General features: G+C 55.9%; 1 protein-coding gene and 1 long non-coding RNA gene across 4 annotated transcripts; one reads left to right on the forward strand and one right to left on the reverse strand.

The window, feature by feature from the left end:
- Positions 1-2,564: 2,564 nt before the first annotated feature.
- Positions 2,565-12,533, reverse strand: KLF16 (KLF transcription factor 16). The gene is made up of 2 exons (XM_037138025.2): positions 11,646-12,533; positions 2,565-4,778 (listed from the first exon to the last, which is right to left on the reverse strand). The coding sequence occupies exons 1-2, from the start codon at positions 12,097-12,099 to the stop codon at positions 4,477-4,479; spliced, it is 756 nt and encodes a 251-aa protein (XP_036993920.2). The 5' UTR covers positions 12,100-12,533; the 3' UTR covers positions 2,565-4,476.
- LOC119043896 (uncharacterized) lies at positions 11,564-21,724 on the forward strand. 3 transcript variants are annotated; one of them, XR_008390329.1, is made up of 4 exons: positions 11,564-11,673; positions 17,306-17,410; positions 17,699-17,860; positions 19,835-21,724. It is a non-coding gene; the product is annotated as an uncharacterized LOC119043896 (long non-coding RNA). The 3 variants fall into 3 exon arrangements; XR_005081512.2 differs by lacking the exon at positions 19,835-21,724 and adding an exon at positions 18,969-19,176 and having other exon boundaries at positions 17,655-17,860; XR_008390328.1 differs by lacking the exon at positions 19,835-21,724 and adding an exon at positions 18,969-19,176.
- The last annotated feature ends 14 nt before the right edge of the window (positions 21,725-21,738 follow it).

A 21,738-nucleotide genomic window follows, 5' to 3' on the forward strand; every position in this document is an offset into this window, starting at 1 on the left:
GCCCAAGGCCCCTGCGGCGTCTGAGCTGTCCACGGCGCGCCTGACAAAAAAAAAAAAAACCAAAAAACTCTTCAGGGCCCCGCTATAGCCTATTTGTGTTTAATTTGCTTTTCATTAGCATATCCCGCTAGAGCGCCCTCTGCTGGACAAAATGAGCCCTGTACCTGAACCCGGCAACACCGATGGGAGTTAACTCCATCCAAGCTAAAATTTACCTCCACCCTGGTATACAGTTGGCTCTCAGTCAGTGCTTAATTTCTCCCACCTGGACTGGTGTCAGCAGTCTGATCCCCAGATACACAGGAGTCCTGTTCTCATTTACTCATTTGCCCACTAAATACTGAGCACCTGCTGTCAGCTGGCCTAGATGCTATGCTGAGCCATATTTTATCCATTCATCAGATGACAGATATTTGGGTTGTTTCCACTTTTTGTCTATTGTGAATTGTGCTGCTATGAATACATATGTAGGTATATTTAACTGAGTACCATTTTGTTTCAGTACTAGTTTTTAAAATGCTGCAAATTTGTTGCCCATGTTTAGAACTTAGGAAGAACTAGTGAGGTGTAATGAGGTCATCACTGAGCTCACACTAATAAGTACTTCATTCATGCTCACTGGCCTTGGCCAGTCTATCCACAAATATTTATCAAGTATCTATTCCATGCTAGAAACATCAATGAACAAAGCAATATCACCACCTCGATGGAGGTGACGTTCCGGATGGGGAGACGGACAATAGGAAATTTAGGAAATAAGTAAATGAGATTGCATAATACAAGGCAGAAAGTTCGGGGGGAGGGTGGGAGAGTAGAATAAAGGACTGGGAAAAGGAGTTAGCCACAGTCCTGTGGGGAAAGTGGGGGTTGAGTTCTGAAAAAAGAGGAGCCAAGCAGACATCTAGGGAAAGAGTATTCTAGGTAGAAGGCACAGCCCATGCAAAGACTCTGGGGCAGGTTTGTTTCTGGCATGTTGGAGGAACAGTGTGGAGGCCTGTGTGGCTAAAGCACAATGAGCAAGGGGAAAAGGGGGAGGCGATGGCAGGCAGGAAATTGGGGAGCAGTGAGGTGCTACAAGGCCTTGCGGGCCTCGAGAACTTTTATCCAGGAGGAGGTGAGAACCCTGGAGAGCTGTGGGCAGAGGGACAGAACCTGACTCGGGTGCACACAGGCACCTTATGTTGGCTGCTGAGTGAACTGTCTGGGGAGGGGCAAGGTAGGACCTGATTCAGGTGCTTACATTTGTTCTCTGGTGGATGGATGCCATGGAAGGACAACTGTGGTCCTGAGGGTGGGAGCTGGGGACCAGGATGGAGGGGGCTAAGCTGCTCTAGGTGGACAATGATGGGGGCTGTGGCCAGGTTTTGAAGGTACAGCTTCAGGGAGGTTTCCAGATAGACTGGATGTGTGAGACAGAGTCACAATCAAGGGTAGCCCCAAGGAGTCTGGCCCGCACACCTGGAAACACAGAGCTGCCAGTGACTAAAGGGGTAATGCCGAAGAGCAGCCTGGTGATGGGCTGGAAACATTGGGTCCTGGGGTTCAAGGGGAGGTCTGGGCTAGTGATAGGTTGAGGATGTCATCCGCACACAGGGGGACCTAAACTGAGGGAGAAGTCAGAGGTCCGTATGCTAAAGGAGCGTCCAGGAGGCAGGAGGGGACATCTTCAAGCTGTTTCTGGGGCAGGTGGGAGTGTGTCCAGGAGAAACTGAGGAAGGGGATGAGCACATGGACCCCACATTCCAGGAATGCTGCAAAGCAACAGGGAAGCCTGCCAGAGGGGAACAGGGGACTAGGGAGGGATGTCTCTGGTCTTGCAGAGCAGAATCCTAGAGAGAGAACATGGGTGGAGCAGGAGCGAGGCAGGTGCAAGAGAGTGCAAGAGAGACCATCCTCAAGTAAAGGGGAGAGCCTGTGTGCGGGATGGAAGCAACTTTTGACAGCCACAGGGACAAGACCCTGATGAAAGCTGGGCGGGAGCAGGCAACTGACCACCAGATGGTGGGGCCATGGGCTTTCTGGAAGCAGGAAAGGCCCCTAGAACGTCTGCACTGGCTCACCAGCAGCCCCACCAGCTTTCATGGCTTTGGAGACCAATGGAATCTGGATGCCATTTTTCTAGAAAGGCAATTCAAAGCTTGAGCCAGCTTCTCAATGCTCTCTAATCCTTTCTCCTTAAGGGGCCCCTCCCCTCCATTAGCTGCCTTCCCAATTGGGAACACAGAATAGCGTATGAGCTTGTTGGCACATGAAAATTGGGGGGGCTCCCACCAATGGCCCCGAGGGGCTTGGGCTCCCCTAGCGCCACCCCAGTGCACCATGCCTGGTAGGCTGGTGTCAGGGCAGAAAGGGGTGCTGGTCATCACAGCTGAGCAAGGGGTGGGTGACACTGGACAGCAGCATATGCTCCTGCAGGGCATTGTGTCCCAGCCACTGTGGACTGGCCAAGACCCCCACCACATCTCTGAATTCACTAGCCCTCTGCGTCAGACCACACTGGTGAGTGGGACAGAGCCCACCAGCTGGTGGGGGCTGGCAGTGGGAAAAACCACAAGAGCACTTAGTTGGGTTTAAAAAAAAAGGCTTGTTTAATTAAATACGAGGATGAAGTTAGGCAGGGAAGGGGAGAGGGGCGCCACCCAAGAAAGCACAAGTCCCTAGGGACGCTATTCTCCCTCCCCTGCCCCCAACCTTGAAAGGCCACAGCTACCACTGGCCCCTTGAAGGAGGGGGGTGTGGGTCTCTTCAGGCCCCTGGGATCCACAGTCCTGTGGACAGGCACCTGCCAGGCCGAGGACAACCAAGCGGACATCCACACAGACACAAAGGTTAACAGGGCCCATGCCCCTCTGCTCTCACAAGCAAAAGCATTTCACCATCTCTGGGAGAGGAAGGATTAAGGGTAGATGAATCAGCCTTGCAAGGATCTACCTGTAGGCCAAACCTGAAGATAGACTCAGCTCCAAAAGGACTTACCCACCCCCCTCCGACCCAGAACCCCAGGCACCAGTTCCTGGAGCCTGCCAGGCTGGGTCTGGGTCCACAACAGTGCCATCCAAACCCCCGGCCCCTAGTCGGTACACAAGGAGGCTTTGGGACAAATACAAATGCCACAAACCTCCTGCAGCCGACGGCGGGACAAGCTCTTTTCTGGTCTGGGGGCAGAAAGCATGGGTATCTTCCCACTCTGGGGGGTGGGGTCCTCAGTGCCTCTGTCTAAAATGAAATCCAGCCAACTCTACCAGAAGACATGGCAACCACCCCTCCTCCACCTTAAGTTCAGATCACAAGGACCCTCCTCCCCTCACACCCTATCCCCTGAGGATGGCAGACCATCCTCGGGCCAGATCAAGAAGGGCGCCTGAAAAAATATTCTACCCAGTAAAAACAAACAAACATGAGCTATTCCCAGGGAGTCTGGGGCTAGTCCTCCTGCCTCCTGTCCTTGTGGTCAGGGCCTCGATCACTGGTCCAGGCCTTGCAGCCCAGGGGCACATGCAGCAGGGGCAGAATGGAGCCAGGGCTCCCACCTCCACCTGCAGGGGAGGAGAGGAAGAGGAGGGACTGATTGTCGCATGATGCTTCGGAAGGCCAAAGTCGGGGGTCCTGCCCCTGAGGAGCAGGGAGCAGCTGTGACAGCAGCTTCCCCAAAGAACTGTCTTTCTCACTCACACATTCACACACCTACCCAGGGGCACAGGACAGCCCCCAGCCAGCAGAGACAAGAAAATAAATAAGCCAGCATTCACTCTATCCCCCTTATCTGCCCCCCAAAGTGGGGCAAACTGCTCTTTGGAAGAACCCTGTTCCTCTCCTGCCCTCCCCCATCTCAGAAGCAAAACCCAGACCCTCTCCCTGTCCCCTGCCTCTCAGGGCTGGGGAGCTGGGGGGGCCCCCTCCTGTGGGCAGGAGGGCTGAACCTGTGGACACCTGAGATCAAATACCCGAGTAGGGGATGGCCAGGCCGCACCCCATTTCCCTGAACAACTCCAATGGCTTTCCGTGGGGTGAGGGGCCCCAGGCAGGCAGGTGGGGACAGGTGGGCCCTCTGTCACGCCTGGCTCCTCTATGGCTCTTTGCATACTTCTTCCCAACCTGGAGGGAGGGCCTGGGGCTGATTCCGAATGCTGGGCAGGGGGTGCCTTTCCTGCCCCACCCCACACACATCCCCCAAACCAGGGATGTAGTGAAGGGAAAAGGGGAGCACCTGTCAGCCACCCACCTAGGGTCCCAGTTTAGCAGATGGGAAGAGTTATAGGTCATGGCTATTTACAGACATGGGCCCCAGCCACCCATCCCAGGAAGCCATCTCCAAGGTCCAGCTGACCCTAGTCCAGTCTCAGGCCCCCCACCTTGCTTTCTTGAGGGGATCAGAGGCATGTTAGGGCCCTCGAGGGGACACTGGAAGGGGGCCCGGACAACAGGCATGTTGCTGGTGTTCTGGGTGGGGTGAGCTCCGGGTGGGCTGGACAGGCCCTACAGGCCGGCAGGGGCTGGGCTGGGGGCTGGGCTGGGTGCCGGGCTGCCAGCCAGGCTGCAGGGCAGAGAGTCGCTGGGCGAGGTGCTGCGGGCGCCCGGACGCCGGAGCAGTTCCGGGCGGAAGCCTGGGTGGCGGCGCGCATGCTTGGTGAGGTGGTCACTTCGGGTGAAGCGCTTGGAGCACAGCGGACAGGGGAAGCGCTTCTCCCCTGTGTGCGTCCGGTGGTGGCGGGCCAGCTCATCAGAGCGTGCAAACTTCTTGTCACAGCCTGGCCAGTCACAGGCAAAGGGGCGCTCACCTGGAGGGAGGAGGCAGGGGACAGAGAGACAGTGGTCAGTGTGGTAGGGGTAAGGGGACAGGGAGAGGGGGCCTTCACAACAGATCCCAAAGCATCCTGGTCATTTCCCTCACCCCAGCCCCTAGTTCTAGAGGTTGAATTCTGGGTGTGAATTTAAAACGTGTGAACGCGAAAAATAAAAAAAGGACCCCTGCTCATTTCACAAATCCCTAATGAATATTCTCACCCTTGATTTCCTGGGAACTTGTAGTAATTACACAGCTGTGAGCACTTTCCCTTGGTTAAAAGTAGAACCCACAGAGGCTGGGTTCTGCCAGCCCCACCCCCACCTGTGCCCCCCAGGATGGCACCATGGGGAGGAGGGTCGCCTTGTGTATTTGTCACCCACGTGCAGGCTCAGACGCAAGCTGGGTTTTTGGAGGGGATTCTCCTCATGCAAACTGGTCCAGCTGTCCTACCCTCTCCCCCACCACTCCTTTTCACCCCTCCTTTGGGGCATTTCCAGGGCCTCTGAGGCGTTAGGGTCCCAGTTAAACCCCCCCCCTTTTGGAAATGACTACCCAGGGTGCAGAGTGGGGGGACACAATCTAGACAGATTCCTGTGCTTGACCCCTCCGCTGATCTTCATGGCACCTCCATGGGCAGACAGACATATGAAGAGCCGCTGGGGCCACCAGTGCACCTGCACATTCAGACACAGCGTCCCCACACGTAGCCCAGTGCCACCGGGAAGGGGCAGGGCGCAGAGGCAAGCGGCAGCCACCCTGCAACTTCCTCTGCAGACCACACCCACAGCCCTGGCCGGACTCGCCCATCCTGCCCCAGCTGGCTGCCTTCCTAGCTGGACCCCACCTGGGGTCTCTGCCCCACCACCCACCCTGACCCCCACCACACCACAGACCAAGGGGCTGGTACCTGGAGCTTGTGCTCTGTAGGACTCCACACCAGGTATCTGGGACCCTGGAATACCAGGGTGTTGTTCTGCCAGATGCCCAGAGGTTTTGAAGTGTTTGTTGATAGAACGGGGACACCAGGGACACCCAGGACACCAGACGGTGCACTCACGCAGGTGTGTGACACCCCTCATGACACTGAATGGAGCCTCGAGTAGGAAATGAGACAGCTGGACTGAGTCAAGGGGGCTGCAGGCTCCTCAGGGTGTCGCCTCATGCATTAAATACACTGAAAGGCCCACTCTGGAACACTTCCACCAGTGGGGGCAGGTGGTGGGGGAGACAGACAGAAAGGGATCCTCAGCCAGGGGTCACATAAGACCCCCAAAGCAGAAACCATGTGAGGGATGCAGAGGTAACCAGGAGACAGCAATAGGGACCACAAGACAGACCTCCAGCCACAGGGAGAGCAGGGCCAGGATTCTCAGGGGAGCCCGGGCCTGCCCTGGGAAGAAAGGCTGGGGTGGGGACACCAGTGGGCTCCCCAGGGACTCAGCCATCACCCTGACCCAGACAGGAGCTGGACTGAAGCCTCCCATCCCCCATCCCTTCCTCCTGGCCACACATGGACACCTCCAGCAGGACAGAAGATCAGAAACCAAACAGACCCCCTCAGAAGGTTTCTTGTGGGGTACCTGTTGGACAGTCCCTGGAAGGGTGTGAGCCCAGAGGTCTAGGAAGGAGTATGGTGTCACCTTCCTTGGAGAGTCACAGGCCACAACTGTGCTGCTGGGGGACAGCAACTGTCCCCGAGACCACGGGCAGCCCTAAATCCCTGGGGCTGTTCCCTTCATGCCCATGCCTCCCCTAAACAATCCAGAAGGCAGGGCCAGCAGCAGCTGGGGGAGGGGCTGCAGCAGGGACATCCTGTCCAGAATCAGGGGCTTGAAAGAGTCCCAGAAGGGGTCCCAACCTGTGGGGAAGGGGACTCCAGTTACTGGGGCAGTGACACCCCTCCAAGGGACACGCAGTTGTGTCGCCATCTTGCCAGGCATAGGCAGGAGAGCAGAAGGGGGAGGGAGCATCCCACTGCTTTTGCAGCCGGTAGTTGGCTCACTTCCCCATTCAGGGTGGTGGGGCTGGTCCCTACCTTCCCCCCTCTGCCCCCCAGTTTCACTTTGCAACAAGCAGGTTGCACGAGCTGTGACAGTGCCTGCTAAGGCAGGACACACACAGTCACTGGGAACACAGCTGCCGCATGTAGCTCATTGGCTAGCTCATTGGTGTGGGGACACCCGCAGTCCCAGCCAGCCCTGCTCATGTTGTCCGGCTCCCACAGGGTCCGGGAGGCTTCCAGCCCCCAAAGCAATGGCCAAATACCTGCAAGATGCCAGGCCCTGTCACCCTCTCATAGTCCACTGGCAGAGAAAGGCGAAATATTCAGAAGCACAGGGCCAGTGGGGGTCCCAGGTGTGGCCACCTGGCCAGAAAGGGCGCTGGAGAACATTTGGTGGGTGGACTTGACCATGACAGGCTGAGCCAGGGAGAACTGGGAAAGCCAGGAGCCAACATGGTGCTGTGCAGGCTCAGCACCAACCCTCAGAGTGGTCTCTCCCTACTGGTGCCCCCACACCCCACTGTCCCTTTCACAGCTTCTCTATCTTTGTGCTCTGTATCTCCTGAGTGTGATATTGCCCCCCAACCTCAAACTGGCAAATGGAACACATCTCTGGAAGGAGTCTACAGGCCAGAAAACTCAAGCTCCAGCTTGTGGCTAGGCTCAGGTCGGACAGTGGCTAACAGGTTTGCCCCTCATCTCACTCACCCAACCCCCCAGCTAGGAGCTTTGACTCCACCCATTTGTTTGAAAGGATGGCTTTCTGCAGTCCCTCCCTTGTTCCTCTTCCCTCCTGCCTCAGATCATTTCTTACCCAGAATGGCATCTATGGCGTGGAGGGGGGCTCTTGGTGCCTGAGGTGAGGGGACACACTCCCACAGGCCCCCCAGGGCATGTGTTCCAGGGACCTGATGTTCTGGAAACACCACTGGGGGAAGGCGGCCACCTAAGCCCCCTCCCTCCCTCAGAAGCCAGCTCATTCCCGCCCCCCCCCCATATCATTTGCCCATTGCCGGGCCATCTGGGCACCTTTATCAGGGAGCCTGGGTGGTGAGTGGTTATCATCCCCTGCAATGTCGTGGGACCCACCCCTCTCTCACCCCCTGGCTGGGACACAGGGACCTGCAGCCAGTTCCAGCTGCTCTCTGCACCTCTGCCCAATGGAGGAGAGAGCTAGGTGGGAAGGAAGTTCCTGGGCCTAGCAATGTCCCCCGCCCCACTCCCAGATAAACCACCAATCTCCCAATCTCCTGAGCCCCACCTAACCTTAAGGGAGCTCCCTGCTCTGTCTGGGGAGTGTGGCTGCTGCCCTTCCTCCTGGGGGCTCTTCAGCAAACTATAATCATCACCACCACCCTGCACTCCTCAGGCTGTTGGATCAGGAAACTGAGGGTCACCCTAGCCTCTTCTTGCCCCAAGTCCTAAGGCTTCCCCTTCCCACCCATTTCTGTATCGGCCCGCCCTTTCCCTCCCACACAGTGGCTAGCCTCTCCAACCTCTAATCCCTTCTCCATAAACGGATTTTCCCCTGCAAAGCCCAGGGCTCCCTACCTTCCCCCTACTCTGCCCTTGGGATTAAATGGAGCCCTTAGGCTGTTCTGCACCACATCCTCAAAATCCACACCCTAGGGCCCCTGCCCCCACCCCCTGCAGCCAGGGTGCTGCCCCTCCCCTGGGATACACCCCTCCCTGCCCCTCCCAACCCCTGGGCTTCAAGTCTCTGAGCCCTCTTCTTCCAGGAAGCCCTTTTTCTCTATCAACTCAGAGTTCTGTGATCCCAGGGGACAGAACTGGGATCCCCAGGTTGCCTTGCTCACAGTAGGTGCTCAGCTACTATTTCTCAGACTTAAGTAGACAGGGTTTTAGAGTGAAATGAGGTCTCAACTGGAAGTGATCCTGCAACACCCTATGGGACACTAGAAGATGCCTGAGGACATCTACGGCTGTCGTAACTGGGGAGAGGTCCCAGCACAGAGTGAGTTGGGGGTTCAGGGAACTACCCCCCCCACTGCTCCCCTCCTCCCGTCAAGGCGCACATGACTGACTGCGTGCATGCCTGGCACTGGGGGCGCAGGCAGGGGAGCCATGGGAGATGAGGGAGGCTGGGAGAACAAGTAGACAGCCAGCCTCTCCTCCCGCCCCCGCCCCATCTCCCTGCGTATCCACGGCAACGGCGTCAACATCTCCACAGCTTCCAAAGTCCTTGCCCACCCCACGCAGAAGAGCTCTGCACAGGGCCAGGGACTGCAGGCAGGGCACAGAAGGCAATAGAACAGCCCTTCTGACACCCTGTGCAGTTGGGTAGCCTCGTGAAAAGATCCCAGGGACCCTCCTGGTCTCCTCACCCCACACCATATGAAGCAGGGATAATGGGGACATCAAGCTCAGTACAGCGCCTCATCCTGCTCATCTGTACAATAGGGCTAGACTACAACTGGCATTGCATTTACAGAGAGAACAGGCGGGGGGGGGGGGGGGGCCGGCGGAGACGGGACAGATAGCTCAGCAGACAACTACTTCTAATTATGCTGTCCCTAGCCTTGGGACACCCAAGATGAGCATGGACTCCCCAACTCCAAAACGAGCTTAACAGCAGCTACCCCCTCCTCCAGGAGCCCCCAAAACCAAAAGGTCTTCACACAGACTCCAAGCAGGGTTTGGAGGTGCTGGGAATAGGGAGACACTGAACAGTCATTACGCCACACAAGGGTCCAAAGCCTTGGGAAACAGAACCAAGGCTGCCTGCCAAGTGCATCCAGGAGCTGCGCCCCACTAGGTGCCTTGCACTATGGTTATAAAGGAAGCTCCAAGACAAGACATCCAGAGCCACAGCTCCCACAGGACACAGGACCCAGCACAGGTGGCACCATGCCCTCCCCACCATCTGCACTCGTCCCTGCCACACCCCGAGTCAGCCTATTGGGCCTCAGCATCTCATTAAAAATGGGGACAGTGCCCTGGCTGGTGTGGCTAAGTGGACTGAGCACCAGCCTGGGAACCAAAAGGTGGCTGGTTTGATACCTGGTCAGGGCACATGCCTGGGTTGCAGGCCAAGACCCCAGGTGGGGGCATGTGAGAGGCAGACAATCAATGTTTCTCTCACTCATTGATGTTTCTCTCCCTTACTTTCTCCCCTCTTCCCCTCTCTCTGAAAATAAAGAAATAAAATCTTTATTAAAAAATGGGGAAGTCAATACTGACATACTGGCCCCAGCAGTCCTTCCTCCCCCACAGACTTAGGGGGATGGCTGTCACTGTCCAAGGGCCTACAGAGGTTTTGAAGGCTTCCAGGGCACCTCGAAGAAGTGTCCCTTGGGAGCTAGGGTGGAAGGTAGCCTGGCAATCTGCTTCACCCCATCCAAAAGTCTAACAGAATCTGGGGAAAAAACCCAAATCATGTCAGGGCACTGCGGGGGAGCTGGCTGGGGGGGAGGGTGTCCAAAAGGCTCTCAGAGAGCACATACCTCAGGTGGGAGGGGGGATAGGCAGAAGGGCACACTGATCAATATGAGGCCGGATGAGTCCCTCTGTCTCTTCTGTCACATCTCCCACTTCAGCCCTCCCCACCACTCTGTTGAGACAGGCAAACTCACCCCAAATGAGCCACTGAACTAGACATCAACTCACTGCCCAGCCTCCCAACACAAGGGCTCCACTGTCTTGAAGATTAAATACTATCCGGTGACCAAACAGAAAGATGGTGGCTCCTTATAAGAAAATGTAGACCCTGCCCCAAGTTCTGGCCTGCACATGCACAGGTGGTTAGAGACTCCATCCCTTGAGGACAAGAGACAAGGGCTGAAGGAGAGGTAGGAAGGGGGGGCTGCCATCACCCGTGTGGCCCTCGAGCCTGGCCACTGGCCTGGGGCTGCCCGCTGTGTGTTGCAGACATACCACTGGGACTAACCTGCTTTCCTGAACCCTGTCTATGTGTTTCCACAATGAGAGCATGTCCACAGAGCCAAGACCCCCAACCCCATCCCCCAGCCCATAGCACCAAGAGCCCCAACCCCATCCCGCAGCAAGACCGGCATTCAGAGCGTAAGAGCCTATGGGCAGTAGAGGTGGGGGGACACGCCAGTGGGGGCGAAGAAGATGGAGTGAAAGTGACTAGCAGCCCCATTCCTCCAGCCTCCAATAGCTGCCCTGTACGACCCCACCGGTCTGTGAGAGGTCACTGTCCCCAAACCCTACTTCTCCACCCTGTTCCCCTTCCGAGTTCTGCAGCACGGGGGGGGGGGGGCACCAACACGCTAGAAACAGGAAAATACCTGATTCCCTCTGGGTGTACCCCTCTTACTCCTTCTCAGACTCACGCCCCAACCCTCACTCGCTCCCAGCCCCGCTCTCCACTTTATCAACTGCCCCCAACCCTGGCCGAGTAGCAGGCCGCCCTCTGGGGAGAATCCACGCGACCATCCCGGAGACGCCGACGCGGTTCCTCCTCCCTCTCTACCGCTAACAAACTGAGGCACGGGAAGGGAAGCAATGAGAATCTCACAGCTGGGTTTTTCAATCCCGGTGCACACCACCCAGAACAGAACGCAACAGAAAATAACAGAAAGAAGCCACCGGGGAAGGGGGCTGCCTGGGAGACCCGAGCGACTTCCCAATTCAGCGGGGCCGCACGCCCAGTAAGCCCCAGCCGCTGCCTCTGCGCCCGCCATCCGCACACCGCCAGACCGCGTGGCCACCACGCCCCCTGCACGCGCCCCACCCACCAAGGCCCCGCCCTTCCCCGGCAGGCGCGGCGACGGCTCGGGCGCGCCCCCCTCCCCGCCCCCGACGCGCCACGCAGTTTCGGGGTCCCGGCGGGGGCGGGGGCGCGAGAGGCCCCCCCCAAGGGCCCAGACTCACCTGTGTGCGTTCGCAGGTGCGATTTGAGGTGAGAGGATTTGTAGTACGCTTTGGCGCAGCCCGGGAAAGGACAGCGGTGGCTCTTGGAGGCGGCGGGCGCGGCACCGGGGGCGCGGCCCGAGGACGGGGACGAGGCGGCCGAGGAGGAGGTGGAAGAGGCGACCCCCGGGGCTGTAGCGGGCCCGCCACGCAGGTCGGCCAGGATGCTGGCAGCTAGCAGGTGGGGCGCGGCGGTGGCTCCTGGACCCTGGCCGGGGGTAGCCCGGGGGGGCGGCGGCTGCGGCCCTGGGGGCCCGGGCGGGGCGGCCTCGCGGCGTGGAGCGCGCACATCCAGGCCGGTGGCGGGGCCCGCGCCTTCGGGGCCCGGCCGTCCTCGGTGCACCACGGCGCCAGAGGAGATGGCCATGAGCACGTCGGCTGCGAAGTAATCCACGCACGCTACCGCCGCGGACATGCCGGAAAAGGGCGCGCAACGCAAACCAAGAAGAGTCGGCGGGAGCAGCGCCCGTCCGGCCGGCGGCGGCTGCTGGAGTGCGGGAGGAGGAGGAGGAGGCGAGCGCGCGCCGCCGCCGCCGCCGCCTGCGCTCGTCCCGCCCCGCCTGACGCGCCCTGACGCACCGGAGCCCGCGGAGGCGGCCACGTCCCGCCCCGCCCGGAGGACGCCCCCTCGGGGCGCCGCGGCCACGCCCCTAGCCCGGAGCGCCCTCCACTGCTTTGCCAGTCGCGCGCTACCGCTGGAGGCGGGGTCCGGGCCCAAGGATACGCCTCCCGGGCGCGCCTACTCCTGCCCCGAAGCGCGCTCGGCTTCCTGCCCTGAGCTCTGGTTACCCACGCGGGGCGCCAGGCCTGGAGCCTGACCCTCCTGGCGTGTCTCTTCCCTAGTCACATTGCCCCGAGTCCTCTCCTCAGAGCGCCCCTCCGCCGTAAAACCCTCCGCCCCCCGGAGCGTGTCCCGCCCCTCCTGGCACGCCTCTCCCTCCCCCGACGGCCCCCACGTCCTCCCGGCGCCCCCCCTCTCTCGGCGCGCTCCCCGCCCCCTCACGGGCGCGCCCATCCCGCGGCGCGCGGCCGGCGGGAGCCCGCCCCTTCCCCGAACGCTTCCACCCGGGCCTTGGCGCGCCCCCGCTCGCGATGGAGGAGTGCTCCACACCCCACGTGGCTGGGTGGGGGTACGGAGACGGCCGCCCCGCCCCCCGGCCACGTGCGCGACCCTTTCCCCTCTGCTCCTCCTGGGCCTTCCCTGCTTGACTGCGCGCATCTGCGTTCCCTTGCCCGCCTTCTTGGTACTCCCCACCGCCACTCCCGGAGGCCTCTGGGGCCTCCCCGGCTTAGGCACTGGGTGAGGGGGGCATCCCACATCTCCAGGTCGAACGAGCCTGTGTCCGTTCCGCTTTTTGCGCCGCATTTGGGAGTCACTTATGCTCGCCTCACTAGGGCTGGAGAGGGCGAGAATAGCAGGATTGGGAACTGGAGCCCACGGAGTCTTAAAGGGCTGGGGTCGGGGTATTTAGGAGAGGCAGGGCATCCTTGCCCTGCCTGTACTCGCGGGTGGAGGACATCGCTCCCCGACGTTGGGCAGGGATCCTCGTTCAGGCCAAGTTCTTTAGTAGCGAGGGACGCAAATGGCCGGGGTCCACTGGCCCAAAGTGGGAGGTCCGAGGAAGTGGGCGGCCACGCCCCCTCCCTTTCCTATACTGGTGGTATGGGCTGGGCTATGGCCTAAGCGGCCTCTAGGGGACCTCAGTGGCCTCCGTGGCTCGGCCTCTCTGCCCAGGATTCCAGTCACTAATGCGGACCCTGAGTTGCTGGGGACAGAGGCCATGACCCTGACCCCAGCCACACCCCAGAGCTCGAATCTTACTCCCTCCACCTGCAACTCTTGCTGATCTGATTCAGCCGGGCCCCTCTGTCCCCAGGGGTGTCCTCCCCGCACCACTGCCCTACCTCCTTGTTGATGCCAGTTTGTGGCAGCCCCAAGGGAGAGGAAAGACATGGAGAGTTGACTTAAGACTGCAGATAAAAATTGCAGCCTAGTGGGTTCCCTGTGACAAACATACTCTCCCCCAGCAAGGCTCTGAGGCCCACTCTGTACAGCCACTATCCAGTTCACTCAGTGAGCACTGGTGGTCAGCATACCTGCCAATTTGGGCCCCCTTTTCCTTTGAAGCTGTAGGAGGTGGATCACCTTGGCATGCTCCCAACATAACCTCAACAGCCCTTAGGCTGTTGCCCCATCCACAGGTGCTGCTCAATCCTTACGACCCAGCCTTTTCAAGTCCAGAAGAGGCAGACATCACCTTTGGGGTTCTCCCCACCAGGCATGCAGGCAAAACAGCAGAATGAGAAAGAGGCTGGGACCTTTTTCCCTTCCACTTATGTTTATTAGACCAGAGTGAACCCCCCAAGGGCTGAACTATAGGGGATTAGTCTAGGGCAAGGCAGCTGGAAGTCTGACAATGAAATGGGTGAGCAGGCACAGGCCTGTCAGGCCAAGGAAATGGGAGAAGCCGTCCAGAGGCAGCTCCATCTGGGGCCTCAAATGTGAGAACCCTCAGCTGATACAGCAAGGGTACAGGGTGGTGGCTGAAGAGATGCCCTCTTGCCTCAGGCAGAAGTGGGTAAGTCATGGCAAGTCAAGGTTCAGGCCTGCCATCCTGGCTGTGCCCAGGAGGCAAAATAGCTCAGGATAAGTCATTCTTTGGGGGCCTCAGATGTGAACCACTCTCAGGGATACTCAGAGTCTCAGACCAGTGGCCTACATCTATAGGCCACACCAACTGTTCTGCAGGCAGGAGCTCCCATATAGAGGTACCTGCTCCACCTGCAGTTTTCTCTTCATGCCCAGGTTCTAGGGCCACCTGGGCAACCAGCACATGTATAACCCTGAAATCCCTGCCACCCACAAGCCCACCTCTGACGCAGCTCAGCCTTGTGCCTGTTCACTCTGTCATCACTACAACCCTTCAGTTCTCACCCCCATTTCACAGATGTAGAAACCATGGCTGCAGCAGGGCTGAGCAACAGTCTACCTGAGCACAGAGCCAGGCAGCAGTGAGGGTTTGCAGAAAATACAAAGGAAAATGGCCTGAGCTTATTTTGAGCTGGGCACCCACCTAGCATCAGTCCCTCCATCCTCCAGACCTCAGTTTCCTCACCTGTAAACAGGGGATCATGTTTGCCCTTCACTGACAGCACCAAGGGAATCAGAAGGCCAGGGCAGATGTGGGCAGATGAGGAGGTGGAAAAGCGTGCAGGTGAAGGAAAGGGTACATAAAATGGGGTGCACCATGATGCCCATGAAGAAGGTATACAGGTAGGTCAGGTCAGAATCAAGGCTCCAGGGTGCGTGCACGCATATACAGAGACGTGCTGTAATGGCTGTATCATCTTTTAAGAAAATGAAACCTTTTTTTGCTTTAATAGTGCTCTCTGTACCATTCAACTTTTTTTTTACCCATGTATCTTGTATTTTTGTTTTCTTTAAATGTCAACGGGTATCTATCTAGGCAGTGCAATTATGGGCCATGTGCCTTTTGTTTTTTATACCTTTCTATAAGAAAAATGATTTTCTAAATAAATTCCCCCTTTAGTGTGGGCTGAATTCAAGGGCTCACTTCCAAAGAACAGGGCAAGAAAGGGGGAGGACAACAGTCTGCTGTGGGGATACCCTGCTGGACCCCACCTCAGCCAGGTGGTCATGGTCAACCTCAGGATGTTCTGTGTGTGTCAGGGACTCCTGATGGGATATGGCCAAAAGGGCACCTCACACTGGTGTGCTCTTCCCCAAAACCCACAACTTCAGTCCATTCATGAGAAAACAGGTCCGATTAGGGAACATGTTTCAAAATGCCCCCTAAACTGTCAAGGTCATGAAAAATGAGGAAAGACTTGAAGTGCCCTAGATTATAAGAGACTAAGGAGATATGATGACCAAGTGCCATGTTGGGGCCTGGGCTGGATCCTGAACAGATAAGGCTGTCAGTGGAAAACCTGATGACATGCATGCAGTCTGGCATGTGGTTGGTTGGAATGCACACAAGTCAATTTCCTGGCTTTTAACACAATAACATGAGGGGTGCTGGGTGAAGGGTAGATGGGAACTCCCTATACTGTCTTTGCAACTTTTCTATAAACCCCAAATGACTCCAAAATGAAAACTAAAACATGGAGAGTGACCGTGGGAGTCATTTAATAATTACCATGTGGACAGTTAACAGCTTACATCAGAGACACTGCACCCAATCTCACTGGTCTGTACGTAGCTTACCAAAACTGTAAATGTGCTCATTGACCCAGCCATTCCACTCCAAAAAAGGTACCCCAAAAATATTCACGAAGAAGCAAGTATGTATAGTTGCTCTACTTGCAATTAGAAAAAAGAAAGTAACCTTAACATGGTTACTAAGTTATGGAGAACGGGCCTTGGGAGAACCCAGGACACAGGCTTAGGAGGGAGAAGCCAGCTCCAGCCCCTGGGGAGGCCTGTTTATACTGTGATTCTGGTTTCACCTCATCTGCAACTTGTCCACAGTGGTTATGTCTGGAGGGGCCGGAAGGGACCTGACAGGGACGTGGAGGAGCAAGAGGGGGCATGGAGGTTTAGGAGGTGGTGGACCAGCTCCGCAGAGGGGCACGCCAGAGAGAGCACATGTCCTATTCTGCCCTCTGCAGTACCAGATTTGACCCTGACCACTTGGTGTTGGTCCTGCTCCCGCCACCCCTTGTCAAGTCAGTGTTGCTGCATGCACTAAGGCAGCCTTTGGTGATAGATTAATTTTTAAGATTAATGCACACTTTGCACTCTCTTAAGGCATCTGTGTTTATTTCCAACATGTGTGAGACTACTTATACTTACCATGGTCCGGGGTCCCTTACAGGAGCAGCCAAGAGCTTGGGGTGGGACAATGGGCAGGGCCAGGACATGGCCAGAAGGTGGGCATGTGACTATTCTACTGCTGGCACACCACACAGGATGCACTAGCCCCCTGTTCAGAGCTGCTGGGAACAGACCCAAGGCCCCCATCCCTTTTCCAGGAAGTGGAAAGGGCAGGATCTGGCTCTAACCTGGTGTTCACTTGTTTGCTTTCACGTGAGGATTCCCTTGCCAGAGCTCCTGCTCATCCTCACTTCTTGGCTGGCCCAAGGCCCCTGAAAGTAGAGGCTCACAGAGGCACAAGGGGTTATATCTGTCTCACTCTCAAGGACACCCATATGCCTGGCCCCTGAGCCACCTCTCGCAGGCCCATGCTCCTATGGCCCCACCTGAGTTGCTGAAGGAGAAAAGCCCTTCTCAGGGTGCCCTCCTCCAGCATGGGTTAGGGGGAGCTCTGCTAGGCACAATGGGCTTCACAGAACAGCCTGAGCCTGGCCGAGCCCCCTCAATGCCATCTGTGTGTGCTATGGACACATACATGGCTATGGTCTGTGCCTCACCAGTGCCAGGCACTGGGATGTGGAAGCTCAGAGCTTGCTGTCTAGCAGAGGCACACCTGCAGCCCAAAACTGAGCACCATAGGAGCCCAAGACCAGGGCCCGGGCAGAGTCCCAGAGCTTTTCTCTTGGGGCAGCTTTGCCTAAGATCTCTGCCCTATAAGTGGGGACAGGGGATGGTGAGCCCAGCAGCCCAGGGTTTTCATGAAAATCAATTTGATATATGGCAGGAGCTGTGAAATAAAAGGAAGGTGGTCCCTGATGCTGGGCCAGCAACCCCGTCGGATGAATCCCACAGCTAAGTTGGTCCTGCACCCTGACTGAGAGCCAGACAGGTAAGTACTGCCCTGGGGGTGGGAGCTCATACTTTAGACCAGGTGCTTTGGGGCCCTGAGAGGTGGCACCCCTGGAGGCCTCATCTCAGACCTGGGCCCTGCAAGACCCATGTCTGAGGTGTGCCAGACCAGCACCAAAGGTTTCAGGGAGCCATGGGCCAGCCTCCTGGGGAGGGAGTTCATGCTCAGGGATCTGCTAGGCCCCAGGAGAACACTGCTGATGGGTATGAACACATGTGTCTAGGAAAACTTACCAAATGGAGAACTGAAAGCTGGCCCTTCTCCCAGGCATCCTGGCCCATGGGCCATACCAAATGAAAGGGAAAGGGGGTGCATTCTGGGATATACCACTGGCTTCCCTCATCACTGTACTGCATAGTAACCCAGAGTCCAGAGAAAGGCTCAGGACCCTGTGTGGACAAAGCAGTCTCAGCAAAATGCCTTACCAAGGTGAGTATCTTATTTGTTTGCTTGTTTGTTTTTAGAGGAGAGAAATATCAATGTGTGGTTGCCTCTCGTGTGCTCCCAACTGGGGACCTGGCCTGCAACCCAGGCATGTGCCCTGAATGGGAATTGAACCAGGGACCCTTTGGTTTGCAGGCCAGCGCTCAATCTGCTGAGCCACACCAGCCAGGGCTCGCCAAGGTTAATATCACACTGAATATTAGGGGAGGAGGGCTGCTCATACTTCAATTGTCAGAATCCTTTCTGTCACAGAGCGTGTCTTGTGGAAGTAGCATTGCATGGGCGTTGTGCAAGGTGTCAACTATTATAATCGACAGTTTTCTCTCAGCTTAATGTATACATTTAAGCAATCCCGTTTTCTACATAGTCAGGGTGGGGGAAGTAAATATGCCTGGCTGAGGTGGAGAAGGAAAAAGAACCTGAAGGAGTGAGGAAAGGAGACAGGCCTCCAGATTTGGTGGTGAAGTCAGTGCAGCTCAGACTGACGGGGATGACAGCCTGGGGCAGCCCGCAGGCGGGCTGGGCTCAGCAGGCCGCAAAGACGGCACTTCAGTGGGGAAAGACGGCTTTTTCGGAACACGAGGGCAAACGATTTGGAAAAAAAGCAGTTTGGGTTCCTACCTCACTCCTTCTGAGGAGTACTTCCTAAAATTAGACCAAAATTTAAATATATAGATATTTTTTAAAAGATACTGTTATATTCCCAGAAGAAAATATCAAATGTTACATAATCTTGGAGTAGAGAAAACATTTCTCAGTATGACACGAAATGCAGAAGCCACAAATGAAAAAAAAACACTAATAACTAATAACAACTTTAAATGCCTGGCAAAAATTAATAAATTTTAAAGACAAAAACACAATTCAAGTCAAAGACAAATGACAGACTGGGAGAAAACACTTTTAACAGAAAATGGGAACTGCCTTAATATTAAAATCTTCCCAGAAAAGAATAACACCAACAACCCAACAGAAAAAAATAGGCAAAGAATATGAAATACAAACACATTTTATATATAGACGTGTTTATAATATAGATCTTTCCAGTTTCAAAATGGCAGAAATGATGAACATAAAAAATAAATCTTCCCAGGCTGGTGTGACTCAACGGAACCAGCAGACTGTGAATGAAAGGGTCACCAGTTCCATTCCCAGTCAGGGCACGTGCCTGGGTTGCAGGCCAGGTCCCCAGTTTGGGGCACGCAAGAGGCAACCACACATTCATACTTCTCTCCCTCTCTTCCTCCCTTCCCCTCTGTCTAAAAATAAATAAAAATCTCTTAAAAAATGAAATCCTTAAAAAAAAGTAAATCTCACAGTAGCATTGAGATCTACTGCACTTCTAGGAAACACGAGTAAAGGTACAATGAAACACTATTTTATGACTACCAGCTCAGCAAGATCAAGCAATTGAGGACATCAGACCCTTCCTTCATTGGGAAGGGGACAATTTGGTAGGACAGGCCAAGATTATGTACCCAGTTAGAGATACATGAAAAGCCTTTTTCACCCAGCACCTCTGCACCAAGGAATTCCAGCCCACAAAAATATTCCTACTTGGCTGCAAGTATTGTCAACCTAGCATTGTTTGTTAACAATACTGGAAAGAACCTAACTTTCAACCAACAGGAAACAGGATAAATACATAGTACTAATAAAATATGGCACAACCACAAAAACAAATGCTTCCATAGAAAACTCTAAGTGGGATCATGTGAACAGTGAGTGACATTTTCTACAAACACATTAGATATACATGCATAGATTTTCTCTGTTGATACATGAGAAACTGGTTTATCTCTGCCGTAGGAGAGAGGGAAAGAGACCGTGGAGGGGAGGGGTGGGAAGGACACCAAGTTTTCACCTGCCACCCTTTCATGTTCTGAATTGTTTACTCTGTGTATCTGAAACCATTTTTGTTCAGTTGTAAGCAGTTGCTTTGAACTTGCTGTTTTGCAGAGTCCTGACTCAGTAAACCTACATTCTGATGGGATAAAAAGACAACATGCTCTGTGACAAGTGTAGCACCAGCAGTCAGTGGGAGCATAAGGCTGAGGGGGTCAGGTCAGGAGGCGGGTTGCTTTGGGGAAGAAAGCAACTGAAGCAAGAGATTGAAGAAGTCAGACTTGTTAAGAAAAGTTAGCTATGCTGGTAGAAGACAAAGACCAAGCTTAGTGAGGGTTATGTGAGACTCAAAGCCCATTCTGTGCAAATGTTCTAGGGTGAGAAGGGCAACCCGGAGCTAGGGCCGCAAATGTTCTCGGCTCTAATGAGTACACATCTCACATTCAGTTTGGCTTCTAAACGTCCCGTATTATAAAAAATGACTTGACTCCCGGCCAGAGGGGCCCATGTGGATCGGAAGGGATGAAGGCACTAGCAGCTTCTCTGCCCGCTCCCAGGCCAGGGCACTTCCCAGTGATAGAGACGGGTAGTAGGGGATTCCATAGGCTCAAAGACTGGGTTGCCCAGAGAGGCCAGGATATTTGTACAAACCTGGATGCAGGGCAGTGAGAGGGGTCGGTAGGAAAGGAATCTCTCCTGTGACCCGGGTGAGTCACCTCCGGTCTGACAGTGGCAACTGTAGTACCTTTTACGCGCCTGATGGACATTCTAAGCTCTCTGAGTACTCAAGTCTCTCGTTCCCAGTTAGAAGCAAAAAAAACAAAACAAAACAAAACAAAAAAAAACCTCTGCGAAGCAAAGTACCAGAAGGCCAAACCTGGCCAGACAGATGGGGAGTGAGCCACCGCTACCTGATCCCGCTGTGTGTCAACACTGAAATCCGAGGAGGCACCGCTGCAAGAGGGAACTGCGTGCGACCTAACCCCAGGGCACCCCGTTCTGACTTAGGGAGGTCGAGGCGCGCGGGGACGGGAAGGAACAGTTGGGAGCAGCGGAAAGGTCAGGGGCCGGCAGGGCGGGATACGAGCCCCCAGCCACTTACCAGCGAGGCAGGAGCCTCCTAGCCAGCTCCACCGTCGGCCGCTTCCGGGCAAGCGCCATGCCACTTCCGCCCGACCTCACATTTGACGCAAGTTCCCGAGGTCGTCTCCACCCAGGGCCGAAGCACCGCCCCCCTCCCGCCCTCCTTAAAGGGGTCACACAATGCCAGGGGTCTTCGGCTAGGTAAAGCCTGGTGGAATCAAGTTGCTCCACCAAGTACTTACCCCACCACAGCCTGGTCCCAACACAAACTAAGCCGCCGCCCAACCAAGGGATAGACGACACGTTATTTGCCCCAGGAGTTCGCAGGAGACATTCTGGGTCTGGAGGTGAGCGTGGACTGCAGCTGAGGTCCAGAGAGAACCCGGACTTCAAGGGTAACTCAAGCGAACGGAGGTCAAAGGCCCTGAGGCTTGTTGCAGAAACCCAGCCCCAGGTGGCCCCTTTTCCTGGGAGAGACCCCGTAAGGCCCTCAGACCTCCCACTGCCCTACACCAGGGCTTCAGCCTTCACATTGGCAAAGGAAGTGACCTAGCCCGGCCCCTCAAGACCCTGGAAAGCTGTTAGCCCTCTGTGCAGTTCATCTTCCAGGACAGGAGGAACAGGAAGAGCAGCCTTGTGATTTCAAGCGTCCTTATCTACTATGAGAGCGATTGCGCCACGTCCTTATCCATCACGGGAGTTGAAGAGTGCCTCAAAGCAGGACAAGCACAGACCCACTGCGGCCACTTGCCCCCCAGGGTTGTCTTTAAGAGACATTCTCCCAGAAGGCGCACCAAATCTGGGCAGGGAAGGTCCTGGGTTCGAATGCTGCCAATACCGCCACCACCACACCCAGGCAACCAATAGCCACAAGGTGCTCTGGTTGGGACCTTATCCCCTCTTCCACGAACGAGAGTGACAGTGGTATCTGCATT

This window comes from Artibeus jamaicensis, unplaced genomic scaffold (assembly GCF_021234435.1).
Source record: "Artibeus jamaicensis isolate MK-2021 breed Jamaican fruit bat unplaced genomic scaffold, CSHL_Jam_final scaffold_537, whole genome shotgun sequence".
Classification (NCBI taxonomy): Eukaryota; Metazoa; Chordata; class Mammalia; order Chiroptera; family Phyllostomidae; genus Artibeus; species Artibeus jamaicensis.

Bases quoted from the DNA above. Each gene is read 5' to 3' on its own strand.
- KLF16 (XM_037138025.2), bottom strand. From the start codon at position 12,099: ATGTCCGCGGCGGTAGCGTGCGTGGATTACTTCGCAGCCGACGTGCTC. The intron at 4,779-11,645 runs GTGAGTCTGGGC...TCCTCCCTCCAG, and splicing joins GCACCTGCGAACGCACACAG to GTGAGCGCCCCTTTGCCTGT.